This window comes from Micrasema longulum, unplaced genomic scaffold, assembly GCF_059751315.1.
Source record: "Micrasema longulum isolate JH-2025_06_02 unplaced genomic scaffold, ASM5975131v1 h1tg001268l, whole genome shotgun sequence".
NCBI classification, from domain to species: domain Eukaryota; kingdom Metazoa; phylum Arthropoda; class Insecta; order Trichoptera; family Brachycentridae; genus Micrasema; species Micrasema longulum.
Window position 1 is genome coordinate 102745 of NW_028278455.1, and position 20807 is coordinate 123551.

General features: G+C 32.6%; 3 protein-coding genes across 5 annotated transcripts in view; 1 reads left to right on the forward strand and 2 right to left on the reverse strand.

The window, feature by feature from the left end:
* LOC148276132 (chromatin remodeler ATRX homolog) overlaps positions 1-13325 on the reverse strand; it is a 40501-nt gene extending 27176 nt beyond the window's left edge. For 2 of the 3 annotated variants that reach the window (XM_088234693.1, XM_088234692.1), the window contains exons 1-8: positions 9235-13095; positions 8249-8319; positions 5121-5257; positions 4389-4570; positions 4024-4085; positions 2818-3075; positions 2062-2272; positions 1157-1300 (exon numbers count right to left, since the gene is read on the reverse strand). In XM_088234693.1, the coding sequence (XP_088090819.1) occupies positions 1157-1300; positions 2062-2272; positions 2818-3075; positions 4024-4085; positions 4389-4570; positions 5121-5257; positions 8249-8319; positions 9235-12534 (4365 nt within the window). In that variant the 5' untranslated portion in view covers positions 12535-13095. Of the gene's footprint in view, positions 1-1156; positions 1301-2061; positions 2273-2817; positions 3076-4023; positions 4086-4388; positions 4571-5120; positions 5258-8248; positions 8320-9234; positions 13096-13115 lie in introns of those variants that run through there. The other variant, XM_088234694.1, reaches the window with a different exon arrangement.
* A 3686-nt stretch (positions 13326-17011) lies between these two features.
* Positions 17012-18728, reverse strand: LOC148276134 (uncharacterized). Its single transcript, XM_088234696.1, has one exon. The coding sequence runs from the start codon at positions 18726-18728 to the stop codon at positions 18420-18422; it is 309 nt and encodes a 102-aa protein (XP_088090822.1). The 3' UTR covers positions 17012-18419.
* On the forward strand, positions 17012-18841 carry Phb2 (prohibitin 2). Its single transcript, XM_088234695.1, has one exon. It carries the CDS (start codon positions 17098-17100, stop codon positions 17995-17997), a length of 900 nt encoding a protein of 299 aa, XP_088090821.1. The 5' UTR covers positions 17012-17097; the 3' UTR covers positions 17998-18841.
* The last annotated feature ends 1966 nt before the right edge of the window (positions 18842-20807 follow it).

Below are 20807 nucleotides of genomic sequence, written 5' to 3' on the forward strand. Positions count from 1 at the left end.
TGAAATACTTTGGTATAAAACTACATTTAAAAACAAATATTTCACATCGATCTTCCCGGGAATTGAACGCGGGAAGCGTGAAAGGCAAATGCACCAACCACTACACTACGAGGTGGACTTATATCTACTAGATTCCCTTCGAGTAGCCATCTAGTCAAAAGTACTCGTCCAGGATTCTTGTTCTATCTCACACACAGAACTGTATTCTTAATCCGCCCGGACACAGAGACTAAGGATTAATAGGTACATAATAATAAAAGCGATATTAAAAATATCTTATCTGAAATATTATAGCATCGTCAGGCAGAAATTATAAAGCCAGAGTTTGTCACTGTTGGTTGTATGATGTAGAACCAGATTTGCATACACGTACATTCAGTTAATTATTAGGAAATAGAATGATAACAAGTAATGCGTAGTTAGAAGCTTTTCGGTTCGTAATATATTTTTTATTATTAAAGAAAACATTCAAAATGTTCTTAATTCTAACCAGGAGGGCGATTACAATCCAAAGATATTGAAGGAAGCTATAACTTTACTATGATGGTATAACTGAAGATAAATTCTTCTGAGCGATTATGAAAATACACTATCAACCCTATATACTCAAGACTTTGTTAGCTATCCAGGGCACCCGTACCTCGCGGTACACTCTTTTACGCACTGAAAATGACAAAAAACATATTTAGGTGAGCACCTTTTACTTTTATTATGATTTTAAATCTTTTTGAAGTGGCTACTTTATATCGAGAAATAAGCCAATTTTAATTTGACATTGAAGGCGGGGTAAAATTTGACTTTTAAGACAGCACCATCGAGTGGTTAAGATTTTCTGTCTAATGAATTTAATGATAGATATATTATATTGAGCCATGATTGCCAAAACATTGTAACCGACAGGAGCAATATTTCGCTGGAGAATAGTTTTTCATCTTAATTATTAAGGAATATACTTTGAGAAGCAAGTTTTGTTAGGCATATTATTTTTAGTGATATAAATAAAATTAATAGTCAAAACAGAGTTTGATTCTCAAAGTGTATTCCTTGTAAATTAAGAGAGTTCTCCTGTAAAATACTGTTTTTGTCGGTTACAATGTGTTGGCGATCATGGCTCGATATTATTTATTAGTTCTGTATGTAAGTAAATGAATGTTACCTGATGCGGTTTAAGTTTTTCGACAAGTCCCTTGTCAACACTGATGGATGGTTCCTTCGTCTCCGGATCGAAGTCCAAGATGACTTTATCTAGTTTGATGACTTCATCCGGTTTGCAAGACTCGTCAAACAAACTTTCATTGTACTAGAAAAAAAAGTTAATTACTGAATTTAATCATGATCCATTGATGTAAATTTAATTATGAAACATATTTTTAATTGATTATTTATATTAGAAAAAAACACGCATATGGCACCGAACTTATGTGATTTAATTTTATCAAAATGTACATGTACCACGCCACGCATTGCGTTGTACTGTCAAAAGTCAAAACACACAATTAAACATAGTATAAAAGCTTTAGAGTAATAACACGCCATTGGCTAGAGTCGCCCATATGGAGAAAAACCATTCTATGATTATTAACTACAAAGTTAGCTACAGATTACAGCAATACAACAGGCCAGTGGTAATCGTGTTCAGAATCGCAAGTGCAAACTGAAACCGTCCGTAACACGTTTGTTGTTAAAATAAAAACCAAACCAAAATTTGGAAACTTTTGTTTTATGCAATAGAGCTAAAGGGCTTCTCTAGCGAATTGTCACTCTGAGATAATAGCGAACAGACGTTAGCAAGCCGCCATCTTTTTAACTAATACTTCATACTCATACCATCCAATATTGGTGGATTATTTTTTTAACCAACCAGTATAAAATTTGACCATCGGCTGGAGGTAACTCACGACCAAACAACCCATTTTTAGTACTTTGTTGTAATTATTACTTTTACTTTAGATCTAGTGAAATTGGAGTATGTTTTGTGGCCATCCAACAATATTTTTTATTTTAATATTTCATTTTAGGAAATATTTGAAATCATATTTATTTACAATAATAAATGTTTACCAGTTTTTGCCTTTCGGCGATCCTAGCCACTCTCTCCTTCTCCTTGCGTGCAGCTATCCTCGTGGCAGAGTCCAGGTTGCTGGACTTCTTCAGGGCTCGGATGTTCTTGCGCCCCTTCTTAGTGTTGTCCCCATCACTGCCAGAACCATCATCGGACCCCCCCGAACTCTCATCGCCTGATATTTTCTTTATTCGGCGCATCTTTTTCTTACTACAAAAAAAACACAAAACAAAATATATGACTCATCTCCAATTTAACCTCAACCCCAAGAAAAAAATTCTCCCCAGCAGAGTGGTTTCAGAACTAAACATAGCAGTCCATAGAACTAAGGCAAACAATTCAAAAATTGCCTTGATGACTTTTCAAAGAAAGTAAAAACAAAGTAAGTGTGTACTGATCTAGGTGCTCAAGCGAAGGCTGCTTGCTTATAATTCAGTCTACATTATGTAATGGGTAAATAACCCATAAAGTAATGCTGACTACAATCGTTAAATAAATAATAATACATAATGCACATTGTTTGTTTATGAATATCTAATATAAAAATATTTATATGCGCGCCCAGAATCTGCGTGAAATTAGAATGTTTTTTAAAATGAAACATTTGCATACAAGATTACAACCAATTTGTGTATTTATGATTAAACATTTTCAGAGTTTATTGATTTGTATAATAAGGGCTTGAGTTTACAATGTGTTCCTTACTGGGAAATCCCATGTAAAGAATATGAACTTGATGAAAAAACTTGCGTTACCTTTTCCCAGTCTTAGAATCATCACTGGATTCACCAGAAGACTTGGCTTTCGGCTTTCTCTTTCTTCTCGAAGGAACAAATATTTCAGAATCGTCCGACTCTGAGTCGTCGCCTTTCTCCTCCTCATTATCCTCGGCAGCGTCATCTTCACTGTTGGAGTTCTTCCCATTTTGAGCCGACTTTTTTTCTTTTTTAGGTTTTCGCCGCGAGTTATTATCAGAGTCTGTATCTAATTCTATCACACTGCCAGATTTTGATCTAAAACATTCAGAAAAATAACAGTTGTTTCCATGTCAAGAAAATTTTTCTCCTATACTTAATCTAACAAAACACAGACTCGTCACAGATTGTTAGTTTTGGTCTCAAACTATGAAGTCTACAATTCAATTTGGTTTTTAAACCACCAATATGCTTAAATACTAACAATTTTATAGGAAAATAATGTGCAATGCCAGGTTGTGGTCCCGTGGTAGTATTGTGGACTCATGGGTCAAAGATCCGAGGTTCGAATCCCACTCTACTACAACTTGATTTCCATTTTTCCAGCACAAGTTATTTTTGACTTTTGGAAATGGAAATGGTCTGAAAATTTAAATATTTGAGTTTATAATAAAAACTCAAGTATTTCTCTTTTATAAAAAAAAAAATGCTTGTTTTTAAAATTTAGTACTAAGGCCTGTTTAATTATGCATATTTTGTAACAAGGCAATACATTGATGGAACTAGACTGTTTACTAAATCGACAAAAATGGAATTTGATTCCATTTTACCATATTTCACATTTAAAAAAAAATATGCATACGGTTATATTATATACTGTTTGGCATGATTTGATACTAAACATGGAGTTAATTATAATAATAAAATGTGCATATTTATTTAGCTTCAAGATAGTATGTATAAGTATTTAGCAGATGTAAAATATAACAAAATTTTACCAATTTTATTGCAAAATGTTTCTCCAGTAAATTAGGACAAGTTTCTTATTAACTTAACCAAAACATTATTAAATAATTAAAAAAAGAATGGCCCACGCTCAGACGCTGAAGTCTTTGTGGGCATTTTTCCCAATTTATGTTAAAACTTAATTTTAAGATGTATTTTTCTAAAGTGTATTTTTGTAATTATATTTCTATGTAAATAATATATGTATGGAAAAATAAACAAATAAAAATAAAAAATTACACAATTTCAGTATTAACTTACTTGATTTTTTCACTTGCGCTTGAGTCACTATCTTGATCTTTTTCTGTTTTTAAATCTTTTTCCTGAAAATAATATGGTACTTATAATATCGATTAATATTTTGATTTGCGGCAAATACAGTGTTCTCACGCTTATGGCAAGCTAAAATTTAGATAATAATATTGTATCATATTAAACACAAAATATTTTTAAAATGAATAGAATATAAACCACAAAGATTTTATAATATTCACTTAAAATATTCTACAGTATTTATTTTGCACAGAAACTTGATAAAGAAAAAAAAAGTATTTTCACTGGCTCAAATATTACACTTCAGACGTATTGATCTCTTTTGAAGTATTTTAAGTATCAATTGTACAAACCTCATCACTGTCAACTTTTTTATTTTTATTTTCATGTTTTCCTTTCTTATCTCTCCCGTTGAGTTTGGGAGAGGACTCTCTTGCACTACTTGAGGTATCATCTAACAAATCATTCTTTATTCTGTCCATTGGCTTTCCAGAGAATATCCCTTTGGACTTCGATTTGGATTCAACTCCTGACTCTGAAATCAAAAATATATTGTGTTTTGATTCCACGACAAAAATCTATGGGAATATGATTATTTATTTATTTAGTTTTAGGTTCAAAAACTGTAAAATATATCAATATAAACACATCAATATTTATATAAACAAAAAAAACATTACATAATACCTTTCAATAATTATAAATATGTAAACACAAATTAATAAAACATTTTAAAAAAAGAAATTATAATAAGCTGCCTACAGTTATTAACATATATATCAAATGATAATAAATGAAATAATAAATATCCAAGTGCATGATTACGAAATATTACCTTTTATAAAATATACAAATGATTAAAATTCAGAAGCTAAGAAATAACTGTACTAGAAAACTTCAATCAAGTTGTGGTAGAGTGGGGTTCGAACCTCGGATCTCCGACACTACCGCAACCCGATTTTGATTAAGGGGTTAATAGTTTAGGATGATAAAAAATATATGGTAAAAAAAGGCACCAATTTTTAAATAAAATTTGCATTCATTTCCATCACTACACAAAACAGTGTAGATAAAAATCATTTTACCACTGGAATGTTCAAGTTCACTGGTGCTTTTGTCTTTAGTGTCTCCGTTAATGAGAGCGTTGAGAAGAGTATTATCACCGGACTTCTTCAAAGGTGCTCCTTTGCCAACTGAAGTGGTGGATGCGTCAGAGTCACTCCTGATAACAAAAATAACACATACATGAAAACCATTTAATCGCCGAATAGGAATATTTTCCATACGGATCTCATACATGTCTAAACAGAATATATTCCGAATAAATATAAAATTTATTTGTTCATTTTTACTTTTATAATTAAAAATAACAAAAGTAGGAATAATCGGTGTGCGTGCATAAGAAGATGTATGAATGTAGAGGAAGCAAGGTCTGTATGCCAAGATAGTGTTATGGCGTTCTATCCTCTCTGCCTACCCCTACGGGGAAACGGCGTGATGGTTTGTTGTTGTTGTTATAAAAATGCATCCCGTGATATCTTTTCACTCTCTATTGGTTTCACTAGTCTATTACGAAAGAAGATGAGTTTTTGATAAACCAATCATCATGTTTTCATTACATTATTTACTGTATTTTATTTTATAATTTATTTATGTATTCAAGTCCAAGTTCAGTACTGAAATACGGGGTTTATTGGCAAAAAAAAGTAGATACTTGCAATTGACACGTAATTGCAATAAAATATTCCTAGCAGCTTCACTAGATACAAAATTACCTGTTCTATTCATTACAACTACATATATATATATATATATATATATACTAAATAAAACTCCACGAGACCAAAAGTCCTGTGTCGAGTTGGGATACAACATAATGGAAAGTGGAAGCATAACCATATCCTACAAGGGGAGGTGAAGGTTTCAGACTTCCCGAAACAAGAATCCAGGCAACTCAAAACAATCTGTATCATAAAAGACTTAGGATGTTTAATGAGTTGCCAAAAGATATTACAGATGCTGGGTCGTTCGTGGGATGGCGATGATTTTTGTTAAAAACGAGCATCCATATAGGTAGATAGTGTCATCGGAAAGCATCTGGATTTTATAACAAAGTTTTGTTTTTGAAATTATTCTTCTATATATATTTCATTAGTTAAGATATAACTAGGTGTTCAAATTTTATTTGTACAATTATCTAAATAAATACATTACATTACATAGGTACATACAAAAATAAAAATTATAACATACCTTCAATTCACCACTATGCGTAAATGGTAAATAAACACTTTTACAGAAAAACACAAATAATAGATGAAGAGATGAGTACATCTGGAAACCGGTAGACAGAAAAGTCGCTAAGTGTTTATATACAATTATTAAATTTTTGACCACTTATATTATAAATAATAACATTTAAAATACCGTTGAAAAAAAAAATTGTTTTAAAGGAATCAACATCCATAGCATACCAAATAATTATTTGTATTTGGTTCAGTGTTATAGAAAACATTGGTGAAAATACGTCAAAAACTTTGATTATTCCTGTCCTAGGATTTAGTGTGCGGATATTGATTTATTTTAACAATCGTGTAAGTCTGTTTAACAATTGTATTCATAAAGTCATTTGCTATTGTAAAATTGATTATTGATAAATCATATACTTAATACTATTATATACATATCAGGAACTGAAAAACTTATTTTATATTACGAAATTGTAATTGAATAATAGATAATTGACTTAATTTTAAAATTTACAAAAGGGAGGTAATTGATTTAACACTTGCGGTTCCAGTTCACACATTAGCATTTTATAGTTATACATTACCTACATAATCTTTCACAACTTACCTTTAAAACCAAATATAAAATCATAAATATTTCTAGAAGCAACACTGAAAATGTTCAACATCAATCAGACAAAACTACACATGTAACATCCGATATTATTATACACCTAATTTTTAAAAGTACTGAATCATAAATTAACCTAAATTGAAGCAGCACCTAAGCACTGAAGAATGAGACTTAGAAATGTATTGAATATTTACAATAAATTATTATCAGCGTGTTATAAATAACTAAAAAGTCCATTAAAAAACAATAGAAAATATTACAAACATAATAGTAAGGTTTTTAAAGACATAATTTATTATGTCCGAAAATGTGATTTTTAAATATTTTCTTGTTGAAAATGACTTTAAGTAAATTATCTAATCATGTAATGAATTTTAGATTTTTTAATGTATTAATCGAGTGTTATATTTAAAGCAGAGGCTGGCGCTGTTTTTGGTGGGGTAAAAATGTCGCGATGGTGAAAGCAAATATTTTGATAATTAAAAAGAAAATGTTGGGAAGAGTTCAAATAAAAGTAAATGTTCATTTAGGAATTAAGTACAAATAATTATAATACCTGTAGAGATTGCTTTGGGTAATCTAAAATATAATTTTTATATACTAATTCCAAAGGCCATAGGTTTGCTTCTGACCATAAAAAAAAATAATATGAAAAAGTATACTAAAAAAAGAACAATGATGGATAGGTTTTCTTGTATAAAAATCATTTCCGGATTTAAAAAAATTAAATTGTTTACTATTATTTGTAACTTAATTTTATTTAAATAAAAATAACATGACAATAAAATACTTTAACAAAGATACCTCTCTGCGTCTAGTATGTAAAAGAGCGATGAAGGGAATTCCAAAAACTAAAAGTATAATTTATATTTCTATAGTGCATTTTTAAGTTAAGAGGTTCCAGTGAAAATGAATTTGATTTATAGAACACGGTTATTTTATTCCATTTCACTTATTTGAATGCGAACAGCTAGCTTGAACACAAAATGTCACATCTAAAACTAAGTGTTTTAAAAATATAAATGAACTAGTGATGGCAGGAAATTGGCGATGGAGCTAGAAACAGAATCACAACCCAACTGATGTTGTGGATAATATTGTTTAAAAATCACTTTCCTTCATCAAACGGCATCAGAATAAGAAAATAAGTTATTATTTTTCTTTATTATTATTTGAACTGCTTGAGTGAATTGCAGATAAATAAATAGTAATAATATTTATTTTTTATTTTTTATATCGTTATTTAAAATAAGTGGGCTTTCCTTATAAACTACAGGAAGAGAGGAGCATTAATATCATTCATAAATAAGTAAGTACTGTTTAAAAAATATAAATCATGTTTTATTATTACCTATCTTTCTTTGATTGCTGCGAAGTTGCCGCCTGCTCAGAGCGGCCTTTAAGCCTCAAGCTGCGACCCATCTGATAAAATAACCAATTTCATCTCACATTATACATATTAACCATGGTTGTTAGGACAAGGGATCTTATTTCATCCAGAACTTCTTGTGGCGTCAACATTTCCACCTTTATTATTTGCCATAGTTTAAAAATTAAAAGATGTTTTTTCAACATTGCTCTTATTCATTTATATTAAAGCTTCCGTACATATTTCAAGCATCAAAAAGGAAGAACGCGAGGAACACAGTACAATGAAAATAAAATCACTATTGTGAAATTGTATAAATAAAATTACAAGTGTCACAAAGGTTTTATTCTAATAAAATAACCACAAAATTATTGTTTTTGGTGTACTTATCAATAAGAGTGCTCTGCCAAAACTATAATTGTGTAATTTTTCAATTGTAAGAGAACATTAGGCAGCACTACTAAAAAGAAATTTAAAATTGGGAAGTCTACGAAGTGAATATCAATTCAATAAGAGTTTTATGTTCTGTAAATCAGCGATTTTGTTATGTAAATATTTATATTTTCTAAAATTAGTAGGAATCCAGTAATTTTATCAACCTTCTTCAAAATTCTAATTAAGAGAAAAAAAGACATCTCATGATTGATTAAATATATTTATTTACTGGTCAATATAATTTGAACAAAATAAAACTTGTATTTATTGTACACACAACTACAATAGCCATTTCTCCATAAGGGTAGGCAGAGGATGGAATACTACAACAATTTAATTAGATAACAATCCTAGCTTCTTCCACTTACACATCTTGTCATGGTCAGGTTTTTGAAGAGTCTTTCATGATTCATTTAACCATTCTTCCATCATCCATACATTCCACATGACAAGACCACCTTATTGAAAACTAAAAAAGAATTTATACATCTCATGTGATGTAACTTGGTCTATGACAAACGATGTAAACTAACCTCATCACTATCATTATTTCTCTCTGCCAAATGTGGTTCGTCTTCTGAGCCGCTGTTAGATTCTCGTCTTGATTTATCCTTTCTATGTTTAGGTATTGAAACAAGATTCTCAATTTCAGCTTCAGAATCGGAGAGTTCACTTCTTTTATGTCGTTTTTTAGTAAACTTTTTCTTTTTTGGAAAGGATGTATTTCTAACACTGTTTGCTGAACTGCTGTCGGAAGCATTTCTGGACTTCTTTCTTTTTGTTGCGTGACCATTAGAACTATCGTCTCCACTTCCATCCGAGGAGCTTGTAGAGTTTAATACAGCTCTTTTAGCATTTTCATTTGTTAAACTACTGTCGGATGCATTTTTGGACTTTTTTCTTTTTGTTGCGTGACCATTAGAACTATCGTCTCCACTTCCTCCCGAGGAGCTTGTAGAGTTTAATACAGCTCTTTTAGCATTTTCATTCAATTCTATCTCCACCATTTTAGATTTATCGTAGGATATTTCACCTTGGACATTGTATACCTTGGTTATTCCGTGTCGGTCCAGTGATTTGGGACAAGACCAGGAGCTGAGAGGTTCTCTTATCACATCCACTACGGCCTTGCACTTGCCGTCCAATATATTAGACTTTATAAACTTTAACAATTTCTTTGTCGCGCTAGAAACATCAGAATCGGACTCTGAAGAATCGTCTTTGGTTTTACTAGAGGATTCTAGTGCTGAAATTCTCGGACTAGATGTTTCATTCAGCAAAATAGAAGGACGGTTTTTAGTATGACTAACTGTTACTTTCTCCGGTGAACTACAAATTTCGATGGGTTTATCGAGAAAGGTAACAACTTTACGAATTCTGTGTATTTTTTTTTCCTTAACTCCTTTTTTTATAGGGCTCCCTAATGGAGATTGCTCTTCAGATTTATTTTCCAAAAGACTGGAAATTTTTACACAGCGTATTGTTGGTTTAAATTGAGCTTCATTATCAATAATTTTATTTAATTCATCAGCTTTTTCTACAGTTGAATTCTCAGATTGCATAGCCTTTAGGGTTTTCTTATCTTGTTTTTCATCATTTAATAAAGATATTTGATTTTCATTATTTAATAAAGTAGAATTCGCACTATGATCAGTATTTTCAACAACACATTCTGCAACAGTTGAACCTTCTTCACTTTTGTTTTCATAAGAGCATTCGGTTACTTGAGAATCTAGAACATACTTTTCATCAGCGGTGTCGGTGTTGCCAGTTGTGTCCATTGTATTAGTACCAATTTTATGGGAATTCGCAGACTCTAAGCACGATTCCTTGTCAGTTACAACTGCATCATCATCGCCGGGTGTTTTCTTGTCCTTTGTATCGGAATCTAGTTGTAGATCTTCATCTTTGTCATCATTTTCATCAGTCACGTCAAAGCTTAAGGCTTTTAATTTAGTATTTTTCCTATTATTTTTCATACTCCCTGATTTGACAGCACAGGAGTCATCACTAGATGTATTCCCATCGGTATCTTTTGTTGAAAAACTTTTTTCTGAAGCATTATCGTTCTTTGCAGCATTGTGAGTAACATTCTCTGCCTCGCAAGATCTACTTTCTTTCTCTACCAAACTTTCCGTTCTTCCAATTAATAAATTTGAAGAAGAAAATTCATCATTATTACAAGCTTCATCAGTTAACTTATTTTTAGCAACTTCAGAAGATTTTTGTAATTCCGCATTTTTATTTTGTTTGTCATTAATACTCTCTGAATTTTGAACAAATTTTGAAGCAGTCCTGATTGAATCTTCCCCTTCTGTTCCTGTATCTTCTTTACTTCTTTCCGAGGTATCCGGTAACTGAGAATTTGCATTTATGGCATAAGGAGTTAAAGGATTTTCAATAGATTGGTCCCGTATATCATCAGAATTTGTTTTATCTGAAGGGGCTCTACGATTGTTATTTTCCGTGGATATTTCATTACGAATCGAGGAATGACTAGAAGATAGTTTGCACGTTGTTTTGTTTTTACTACTGCGAATGGAAAAATTATCTTCATCAGACTCACTAGAGTCTTGAAAACAAATTCTTTTAAATTTTGTTATTTTGCTATTTTTAAATTGAGTTTCTTCACTTCTCGAATAGTTTTTTGCAGAATTTAGTAATGGCAAATCTTTAATACATTTATCGCCCATTTTTATATCTTCCTTTGCAGTCTTATCACACGAAATAGGCTCATCATCCTTATGTGGGTCGGGAGACTCTTTAGGTTTAGAGTGGGGCTTGAATTTGGTTTTCGATCTGTTTTGTGAAAAATCATGCTTCGTAAAATCTACACCACTGCATAGTTTTTCTGAATTGACAATTTTATATTTTTCAAAAAAACTTTCAGGAAACGGAATAATATTTATGGAACATTTCAAATATGCTTCGATGTCTATTTCTTTAGGTAAGAAAATTGTTTTACCTTTGTGTGTAAATTGAATGAAATTTTTCTTGGGATCTTGTTTGCAGGATGTGCTGATGTCTTCAGATTTTACCCGAGTAGTGCTCGGTTCCTTACCTGAAGTGGACTGTGATGTAGTGGGTACATCACACTTGTGAGTTTCCTTACATTGTGCATTTGATTCTATTTTCTTGTGACTTGAATTTGACTTGGAAAAAGGTCTATCGATAGAATCAGACTTGGAAATAGATTTGTCAGTTGAATCAGACTTGTAAACAGATGTTTCCGATGAATGTGGATTAACAGGTTTTTCTGAAGAGTCTGACTTTGCAGGTTTTTCCGGCGAGTTTGACTTAACAGGTTTTTCTGACGAGTGTGATTTAACAGATTTTTCCGACGAGTGCGACTTAACAGATTTTTCCGACGAGTGTGACCTGATAGATTTTTCTGAGGAATGTGACTTGACAACAGACTTTTCCGAGGAATGTGACTTAGCAACAACTGATTTGTTAAGAGAATCGGACTTGTTAGGTGAATTGGACTTCCCCTTAGTGGCATCAGAAGTGTGCTGGGTAACTGCCCCAGATTTTATGTCCTTACTCGAATGAGATGATTTACTATGAGTATTACTAGAAAACTTACGCAGGTAGGAATCTACAGCATTTTGCACAGATTTTTGAACATTAACAATTGATGCCTTTGATAATGAACATATTGAGTTGATTTTCTCGGATGTTTTCTTCACATTTTCCGGAGTACTGAGATACTTTTCACTTATTTTGTTTTCCGTTAAATGAGAAGTTCGTTTTTGAAGATTTTTTCCCAGAATATTCAAATAGCCTACAACTTCTTTAAGATATTCATGAAGTGGAACTTCAGAGTCGGACATAATAGTGGTAATTAATAGAGTTCATAAAATGACAGAAATTCACTCAACAATTCAGTTCGTTCTATTAGCACTGGACGTGAAAATAAATATGGTAAAAAATATCATTATTTGGTCAAAATAGTGTTAACATTTTCGCGCCTTTGAAAAACATTGACACCTAAACACTATTGTCAACCCGATTACGCGTCGTGAAGGAAAAACACTAGTTGTAAAATTATGTTTAAATTGGGCGTAAGTAACTTATAGCGAATAAACGCAAATTTGTAAACTGTAAAATGTACAATTATCGGTCGAATCTAGCCAACCATTACGCCATATCCAACAACAAAATGAGCGCAGCGGAAATGTCGGCCGACTGCTCCGTGACGGTAGAAAACAAGATTTAGCGGCTATCGCCCGGCAAATGGATAAATAATGTCAACATTGCAAATAATTTCACTTAACAAATAAACACCAACAACCAACATAATTTGAAGCATGCAGACACAGCTAACGGTAAAAATGACAAAATAATACATTCATGTTTAATACGTGCATGCAAAAAAAAAAACTTTTTTTTTATAGAACAACGCCGTACTTACCGTTTAAATAAAGAATGTGCTTTATTTCTAGCACTCTCGCGTTAACGTATTTTGAGAATCGATTTACATGTTGATTCTGTGTACACTAAATAAGATATCTTCTCATTCAAAGATCATTCACCAAGGTAAATCGACGGCGAGAACCCTGGTGAAAAGTAAACTAGCAATAGTAGATAGACTGCCGTGAGATTAGAATGGTAAGTAGAGAGCATTTCCAGAATTGGACATTGATTAAAGTGAAAGGGAAATAAATGTTGAAATATTAGGTTTTAATAGAAGTGGTCTATTTTTCTTTAATTTTCAAAAATGAGCTCTAAAAGTAAAGGTTATCCGTCATTCGAAAAAAAAAATCTGCTCTATAAGACATTGTGTTTTCTTTTATGTTACATGTATTATTTCAATGAAATGAAATGTCCAGTAGATGAAAGTGAGCATTTTCGACACCACACCTTTCATTTGCGTTTAATCAAGGGAATAAAGCTGCCAAAGCTGCTAGTGATATTTACCCAGTGTATGGTGAAGGTTCTTTGAATAATTTACTAATTTGTTGTAAAATAACGAAGGAAAATACATTATTGACTAGTTTGTTGTGTCTTCTTGCTCACTTCATTTAGGAAAAAATGGACACAATTTATGCCGAAACCCAATATATTGACATTTCTTTTCTCACATTGAATTATGCATAGGGTACCATATTAATACGTTTATCGAACTGTCTTTATAAAAACTGATGATCAGTCTTACGTTTCGAATGCTAATCCAGTAATTCCACTAACTTTTATTTAAATAATGCACTGAAAAAATATATTCATTGATGTTAACTATTTAACCATTCAATTATTTTACTTTCTAACTTATCTGCAAGTCCTGGTAGAACACGAATTTTATTTCTTATAAGTTGGGACATGAATATTGAAAGAATTGGATAACCGTTAACCATTATAAATAAATAATAAAAATGTTATGCCAGAACCCAATGTTTACAAGGTGATTTAATAGGTTGGTATAAAAGGTATTTATGTGGTAGAACACAACAAGTTAAAATAGATAATATTGTTAGCGAAGAAAAAAAACATTGATTTTGGCGTACCGCAAGGTAGTATTTTGGGACCGATTTTGTTCATTTTTATATATTAATGATCTATATCGGACACACATAGTAAATTGTGACATAATTGCATTTGCCGATGACACTGCTCTAATTTTTACAAGTGACAAATGGGATGAATCGTATTCTGCGGCATTATATTGTTATAACTATCATGGCATCACGCTACTTACTGTACTGCGAAAAGTGCTTGCATACAAAATTGGTATTATAATATATATGCCCAGAGGGCTATTACATGACAAGTACAAAATGAAAATTCAACCGTTTCATAGTGAAACAATAAATATGTAGGTCCAATAAATAGACATTAATGCTATTTTCTTTTTTAAGTACGGAATTACTTTATGCTTTGTAGATATATATATATATATATATTATTTTTTTTATATATAAATAAAGATGAAATACTACATAAAAGTAGGTAGGTACAAATTTAATGTTTTTTTAAAATTATAACAGTTGTAGGCAAAAAAACTGAAGTTCAAAGCACGTATAATTTAAGTACAGGTAAGTAAAATACTAAAAGAGATATTTGCAGCATTCGAATAAATAAATAATTTTGATTAAATATATTATAACAAATTGTTTTCAACCACTGATTTTTTATTTTTTTACCTAAAAATAAGTGGTTTTAAACAAAGTTGTTTCAATTAATTTTATTTCATTTGTTACAAAGTTAGTGCTTCAAATTTAAAATTTATAAAGTTGTTTTGATTTTATTGCCGTTAGAATTTTTAATCTAAAAACTGACAGTCGAAAACGAAACACATCAATTCCTTCATACTCGTTTCCAAGCCAGAGTAGTCTGGCAATTGGAGAATTTACAAAATAATTATGTTTATAAAATAAATCAGACGCCACAACAAAGGTAGACTGCAATCTTATATATGTATTTGGTACTTAGATACCAATCGGTTTTGTTAAATCAGGGAGGTCCAGTATGCCATTAACCATTTTATAAAAATTTATTGCATCGTTAAAAATTATTTGCATATAAAGGGGTGACAAGCTTAAAAGATTAAATAAAAAGTCAACCTGTTCAGAAGAAAGTATTAGTAATATATTCGGGTTAAAAAATGAGCTGATATAATGAGTAAAATATCATTAAAACAACTCTAATGAGTTGACTAATATTAACTCGAAAAAAAAAATGATAATTATTCTTAAGATAAAAATAACTTTATTTAATTTACTTTCATATAATTTTGAACTCTCTATCCTTACCTCTGTTTTGTAAAAATACATTGATATCCTTAATAAAGATACCGGTCTCGAAGATGTCGCGAAAGCGATGAAACCGGTCAATGGGTATTCCAAATTTGTGGATTTGGAATACCGGATATCACTCGTATTTTATTTATATAATAAATTACAATGAACTTCCATAAAGAATTTTTACTTACAAACTTAAATGTTTTAGATATCACTGTGTACAGGCTAAATAAGTACTTCGCATGCTTAGGTTTTAATACCATTTTGCAAAAATCTATTTACAGTGTTACACTCCGTGCCTTGATGTTCAAAATACCCCGACTCTATCAAACCAAGTCATCGAAAGTGTCGAGAAAATGGCCACTTTTGAAAAAGAACTATGAGTACAGTTTGGAATAGCATGCGTTACATTCAACAGTATGAAGGCTATCCGGGGATTAGATATTTACTCAGTGAAAACCAAATATCACCCATATAAAGCCTGCATAAAACCTATTTTCCTCTAGGGATGCGAATCATGGCACCTTACTAGGGCCCAAAACAGAAAAATACTGAGTTTTGAGAATAGATGTCTTAAAAGAATCTTGAGCGTGCGGTGGTTTGACTTTATAAGGAATGAACTAATGAGAGAATGCACGTAGCCAACACCTGTGACAACGGTCATAAAACAGAGGTAATACGGTCGGCTAACCATATACTGCGGATGCCTCTCCTGAGAGCCTTAACTACGCTTGTATATTTGACGTCCTCTGTTGACTGTTCGTCGCCAGTTTCTGTCAGAACCATGGGACGTGAACCTAACTTTGGGGGACGCACAGAAGCTGACAGCCAACAGAGATGCCTGGAGGCTCATTGTGGACACAATATGCTGCAATTAGGGAGCGGACATGGAATAATGATGATTTTACCCAGTCCCTCATAGAAAGTTTTTTTACGAAACCCAGCTATTGGACGGTGAAAAAGTATAGATTTTTCAAGCCTACCTTCGGGAGTTTTATTATATACTTATTCGAATATCAACTGCCTATTTGCTCTGTAGCTGTAAGACGTGTTGGAATGTTAAATTAACGATAAAGTCATTACAAAAATCAAATTAGGAATAATTTTATAGTATTTAGTCCTCTAATGGTTTATAGAGCACTGCATTAGTAAACCAAACGCAGAGCATATCGATCATGTTCAGGAGCAGTGAATTATTTCAGTTTAAAATTACATTTTGGTTAAATATTTTATGACAATGTTACCAGTAATCGAACCTGCAACCTGGATTCAGGTTCAATTTCACACACCGAACTGTATTCCTCATCTTATTCAATGAATTTTTTCCCCTACAGTAACATGCTGCAAAGAGGTCGGCTTTTTAAAACACTTTTTCATATTTAATTTTATGGTTATTTTATATATTATTGTGCGTTAGTTTCATATTTTAATAGAATATGATCATTGGTGGTCAAAACTGGTGTCATTTCTCTAAATTTTTACGATTTTTGCGTAGTGCTTACCCAATTTTTCCATGGCTTTGTACTGACAACTCCGATCAATAAATTTCTTATGTTGGTACCAATGCTCGAACACATGCGTTTTCTCAATTTCCCCATGTCCGTGTAAATTTTTGTTGCCGGTTGCGTTATTTTGTGTGAAATTGAATAATAATTAAATATGGCTCAAAGCACTTTGAACGATATGGCCGGAAAGTTTGCGAAAGGTGGACCTCCAGGCCTGGGAATCGGATTGAAACTTCTGGCTATTGGGGGAGCTGCTGCGTACGGAATTTCACAATCCATGTACACTGTGGAGGGTGGCCACAGAGCTATTATGTTCAGCCGTATCGGAGGTATTCAGAAAGAAATTATGGCTGAAGGGTTGCATTTTCGAATTCCGTGGTTTCAATATCCAATAATATACGACATCCGCTCTAGACCTAGGAAAATATCGTCCCCATCCGGATCCAAAGATTTACAAATGGTTAACATTTCTTTGAGGGTTCTCTCTCGTCCTGACGCTAATTCCCTTCCATCTATGTACAGACAGTTAGGATTGGATTACGACGAGAAAGTTCTCCCATCTATTTGCAACGAAGTCTTAAAAAGCGTTGTAGCGAAATTTAACGCTTCGCAGTTGATAACCCAGCGGCAGCAGGTCTCATTGTTAATTAGGAGGGAACTAGTCGAGAGGGCCGCTGACTTTAATATAATATTGGATGATGTATCGCTGACTGAGCTGAGTTTCGGCAAGGAGTATACAGCGGCTGTGGAGGCAAAGCAGGTTGCCCAGCAGGAGGCGCAGAGAGCAGCCTTTGTCGTGGAGCGAGCCAAGCAAGAGAGGCAACAGAAGATAGTCCAGGCCGAGGGAGAAGCGGAGGCAGCGGAGATGTTGGGTAAAGCTATGGGTATGAATCCCGGCTACCTCAAGCTCAGGAAAATTCGCGCCGCGCAGAGCATCTCCCGGATGATCGCCCAGTCGCAGAACAGGGTGTTCCTGCCTGGCAATGGTCTTATGATCAATCTTCAAGATCCTAGCTTCGACGACCTTTCGGAGAAACTGACGAAAAAAAAGTAATATTTAGATCAGGAGATACCGAGTTTTCCGGCTGATAATGCTCCATCTCCTGTCAACCATTTAGCGGGTGTAGGAAGTTCAGCTATGTAACCAGTCTCCTGATTAACTTCGCACTTTAAAATATTCGATGAATATTATGATTATGTAATCACGTTTAAGATTTCCTGAAACTGTAGAAATTAGGACATTTGTAAGGACAGTAAAGGTTTTATGGATATGCGTTTTAAAAACCGTGTTAAATTCAGTTGCATTTATAATATATTTTTTCATGTTACAATTTGATTTGATTTTTAAGTTGTTTATGGGTACAATGCTGTAAATAGATGTTAAAGAAAAAACCGATGTTTTATTTGCATTTATTAAATAATAATTTACATAAACGTTAGTTCTATAACCTACTCTGATAATCTATATTTAGCACTTTAGTTTGGTAAAGCAGAGGGCTGTGGCAGACGATATTTGCTCATTTCGATTTCTGCCTCGTAATAACTCATAGTATTATAGCAGAAATATTCTGGGACCTTGTAATTTCCGGATTTCGAGGGTTCCACGCCTGGTCCAACGGGTTCTTTCGGATTAGTAACAACGGATTCCGATAATCCAGGAACATTGGTGTTAATACCTGCTGCAGTTGGCCTGGCAGAAGGATTGGGTATATTCGTCATGGACAGGCCGCTTTGTTGGGAGAATCTCCTTAAGAAATTGGAAATCGTTCGGCCGCTAGATGCCATTTTAGAAAAAAAATCTTAATTCTGATCGATGTAGTTTAACACTAAAAAAAGTACAAAGAGAACTTGTCAATTATTGACAATACGAGAATCGGGAATCGGGCTATCCTGTCATTGACCATGGATTAAAATATTTCATTGACATTTAACTTTTAGCATAGAAAATTATTTTCACGGATTGCGTTCGAAAACACAAATAGCTTTCCATTCGTTTTTATTTTACACATCACAATAAAATTATTATAAGTACGTAAAAAACGACTGCCTCAAATCAAATCAATTTAATTAAAAATTAAAATTCCTTCTGTTGTACTATTTTCACTGAGCTTTACTTATAAACAGAGTCCGCCCGTGAAATGCATTATTTACATATTTTGTCAAAAGAATACAATTATTGTCATTTATAGCTTATCATTTCATTTTATACACAAGGTAGTAATTTCGTTATTATTATTAATTGATCAATTAAACTTGGAATGTTTATTAAGGTACAAATAAGAAATTTATCCGTGAACTTAGATTTGCCTGAGATTAACATTCCATTTAAAATCTAAACGGAGTAACTGAAAGACATAGGGCAAGATAAACATCGTTATACATTTGCTCGGGACCATAATTGTAAAATATGGAAAATAAATAATAAACATACAATATGTCAACATTCCTCCAATTCGATCAAATATGCAAGAATCATTTTTCTGGTAAGAATATTTTCAAACAGACCACCCTAGAACATATTATACTAGTGAGAATTCATCATTTTTTTAAATGAACATACAGGATATGTATGGATCCTTGATCATTACCGCCAGCAAAATGAAAAGGCCCAAGGATTTTTTCACTTAGAGATGGCAAACTATTTAGGATGTTTCATAGTAATAAATGTTTGTATTTAACATATCGTGCCGTTTTCAGTTTATCACGAGGGTGTAAAATAAGAATATAAAAAATAAATGTGTTTACTGGGAGAGTTTTTGTATTTTGGAGAGTGGCGATGAGAGAAAAATTATAGATGAGATTTGATTATCTCGGACGCTGTGAAAAATCAAGTTCCACATTCACACGTATGAATAGACGGAAGCTGTCCGTCTCTCCGCTAACTGAGAGAAAGCGGGAACATCCGCCAAACGGAAACTTGAGATGAATTTGAAAGATCGCGTCTTCCTGGTGCCTTATCAGATATGTGGAATAGTACGTTACTTCGCCATGTGTTCCCATTTTTATTCCCCATCATGATAATATAATCCTTATTAAAACTAAATGAATTTAAAGCCCAAAAGAAAATAAAGAAAACTTAAATCTATTCTGAAAACGAGTAAATTGGAAGATAATTTAAAAAGCTTAAATGTTTTATGTACCTATGTTTATTCAACTAGAACATGATAATAACCTTGGAACTAGTTACAAACATGAGAGAAAGAAAAATACTTACAGATCTAGGTCCTTAACAAATGCAGTTTGTAATCGTCACTCTTCACTAATATCTTAATTCTAACGCAATGGTGGTTTCACTTATATGGAAAGATGACGGATTGTAGTCCGGATGCTGTGTTCGGACGAACACATGCTGGGCGATGTCCTGGACGGAGATCTGCCATGGATAGAGCCTTGGCCGGCTCTCGGGATTCGGTCCCGTGGCGATGGTGACGGCGACAGCCAGCTGGAAAACTGACTGAAAGTTATATTTAAATTCGTATTGAAATATTTTGAAACATCGCCGCGTTTTTTCCCAATACAAACAAAGGTTGATTTATAATTTCAACAGGTATGTTTAGCTCGTATCAAGTTCCTAAATTTTATTGTATTTAATCAATTGATGTCTTTCAGTTTATATTATTACTTACGGAATCCAAATATTATTTTGAAAAACCAGGAATATTTTTTTTTCAGACTTCCAGTTATTTTTCCAAGTACGATAATAAAGATTCCGATGCCACAAAATTATATGAAACTAAAAAAACGCAAAATATAAGTAAAATCCTATCGATTTTAATTTTAAAATGTTGTGTAAATGCCTTGTGAATAATGATCTGTTGTAGATAGTGTAATATTAGATACTGACATACTGACTTGTATATATAA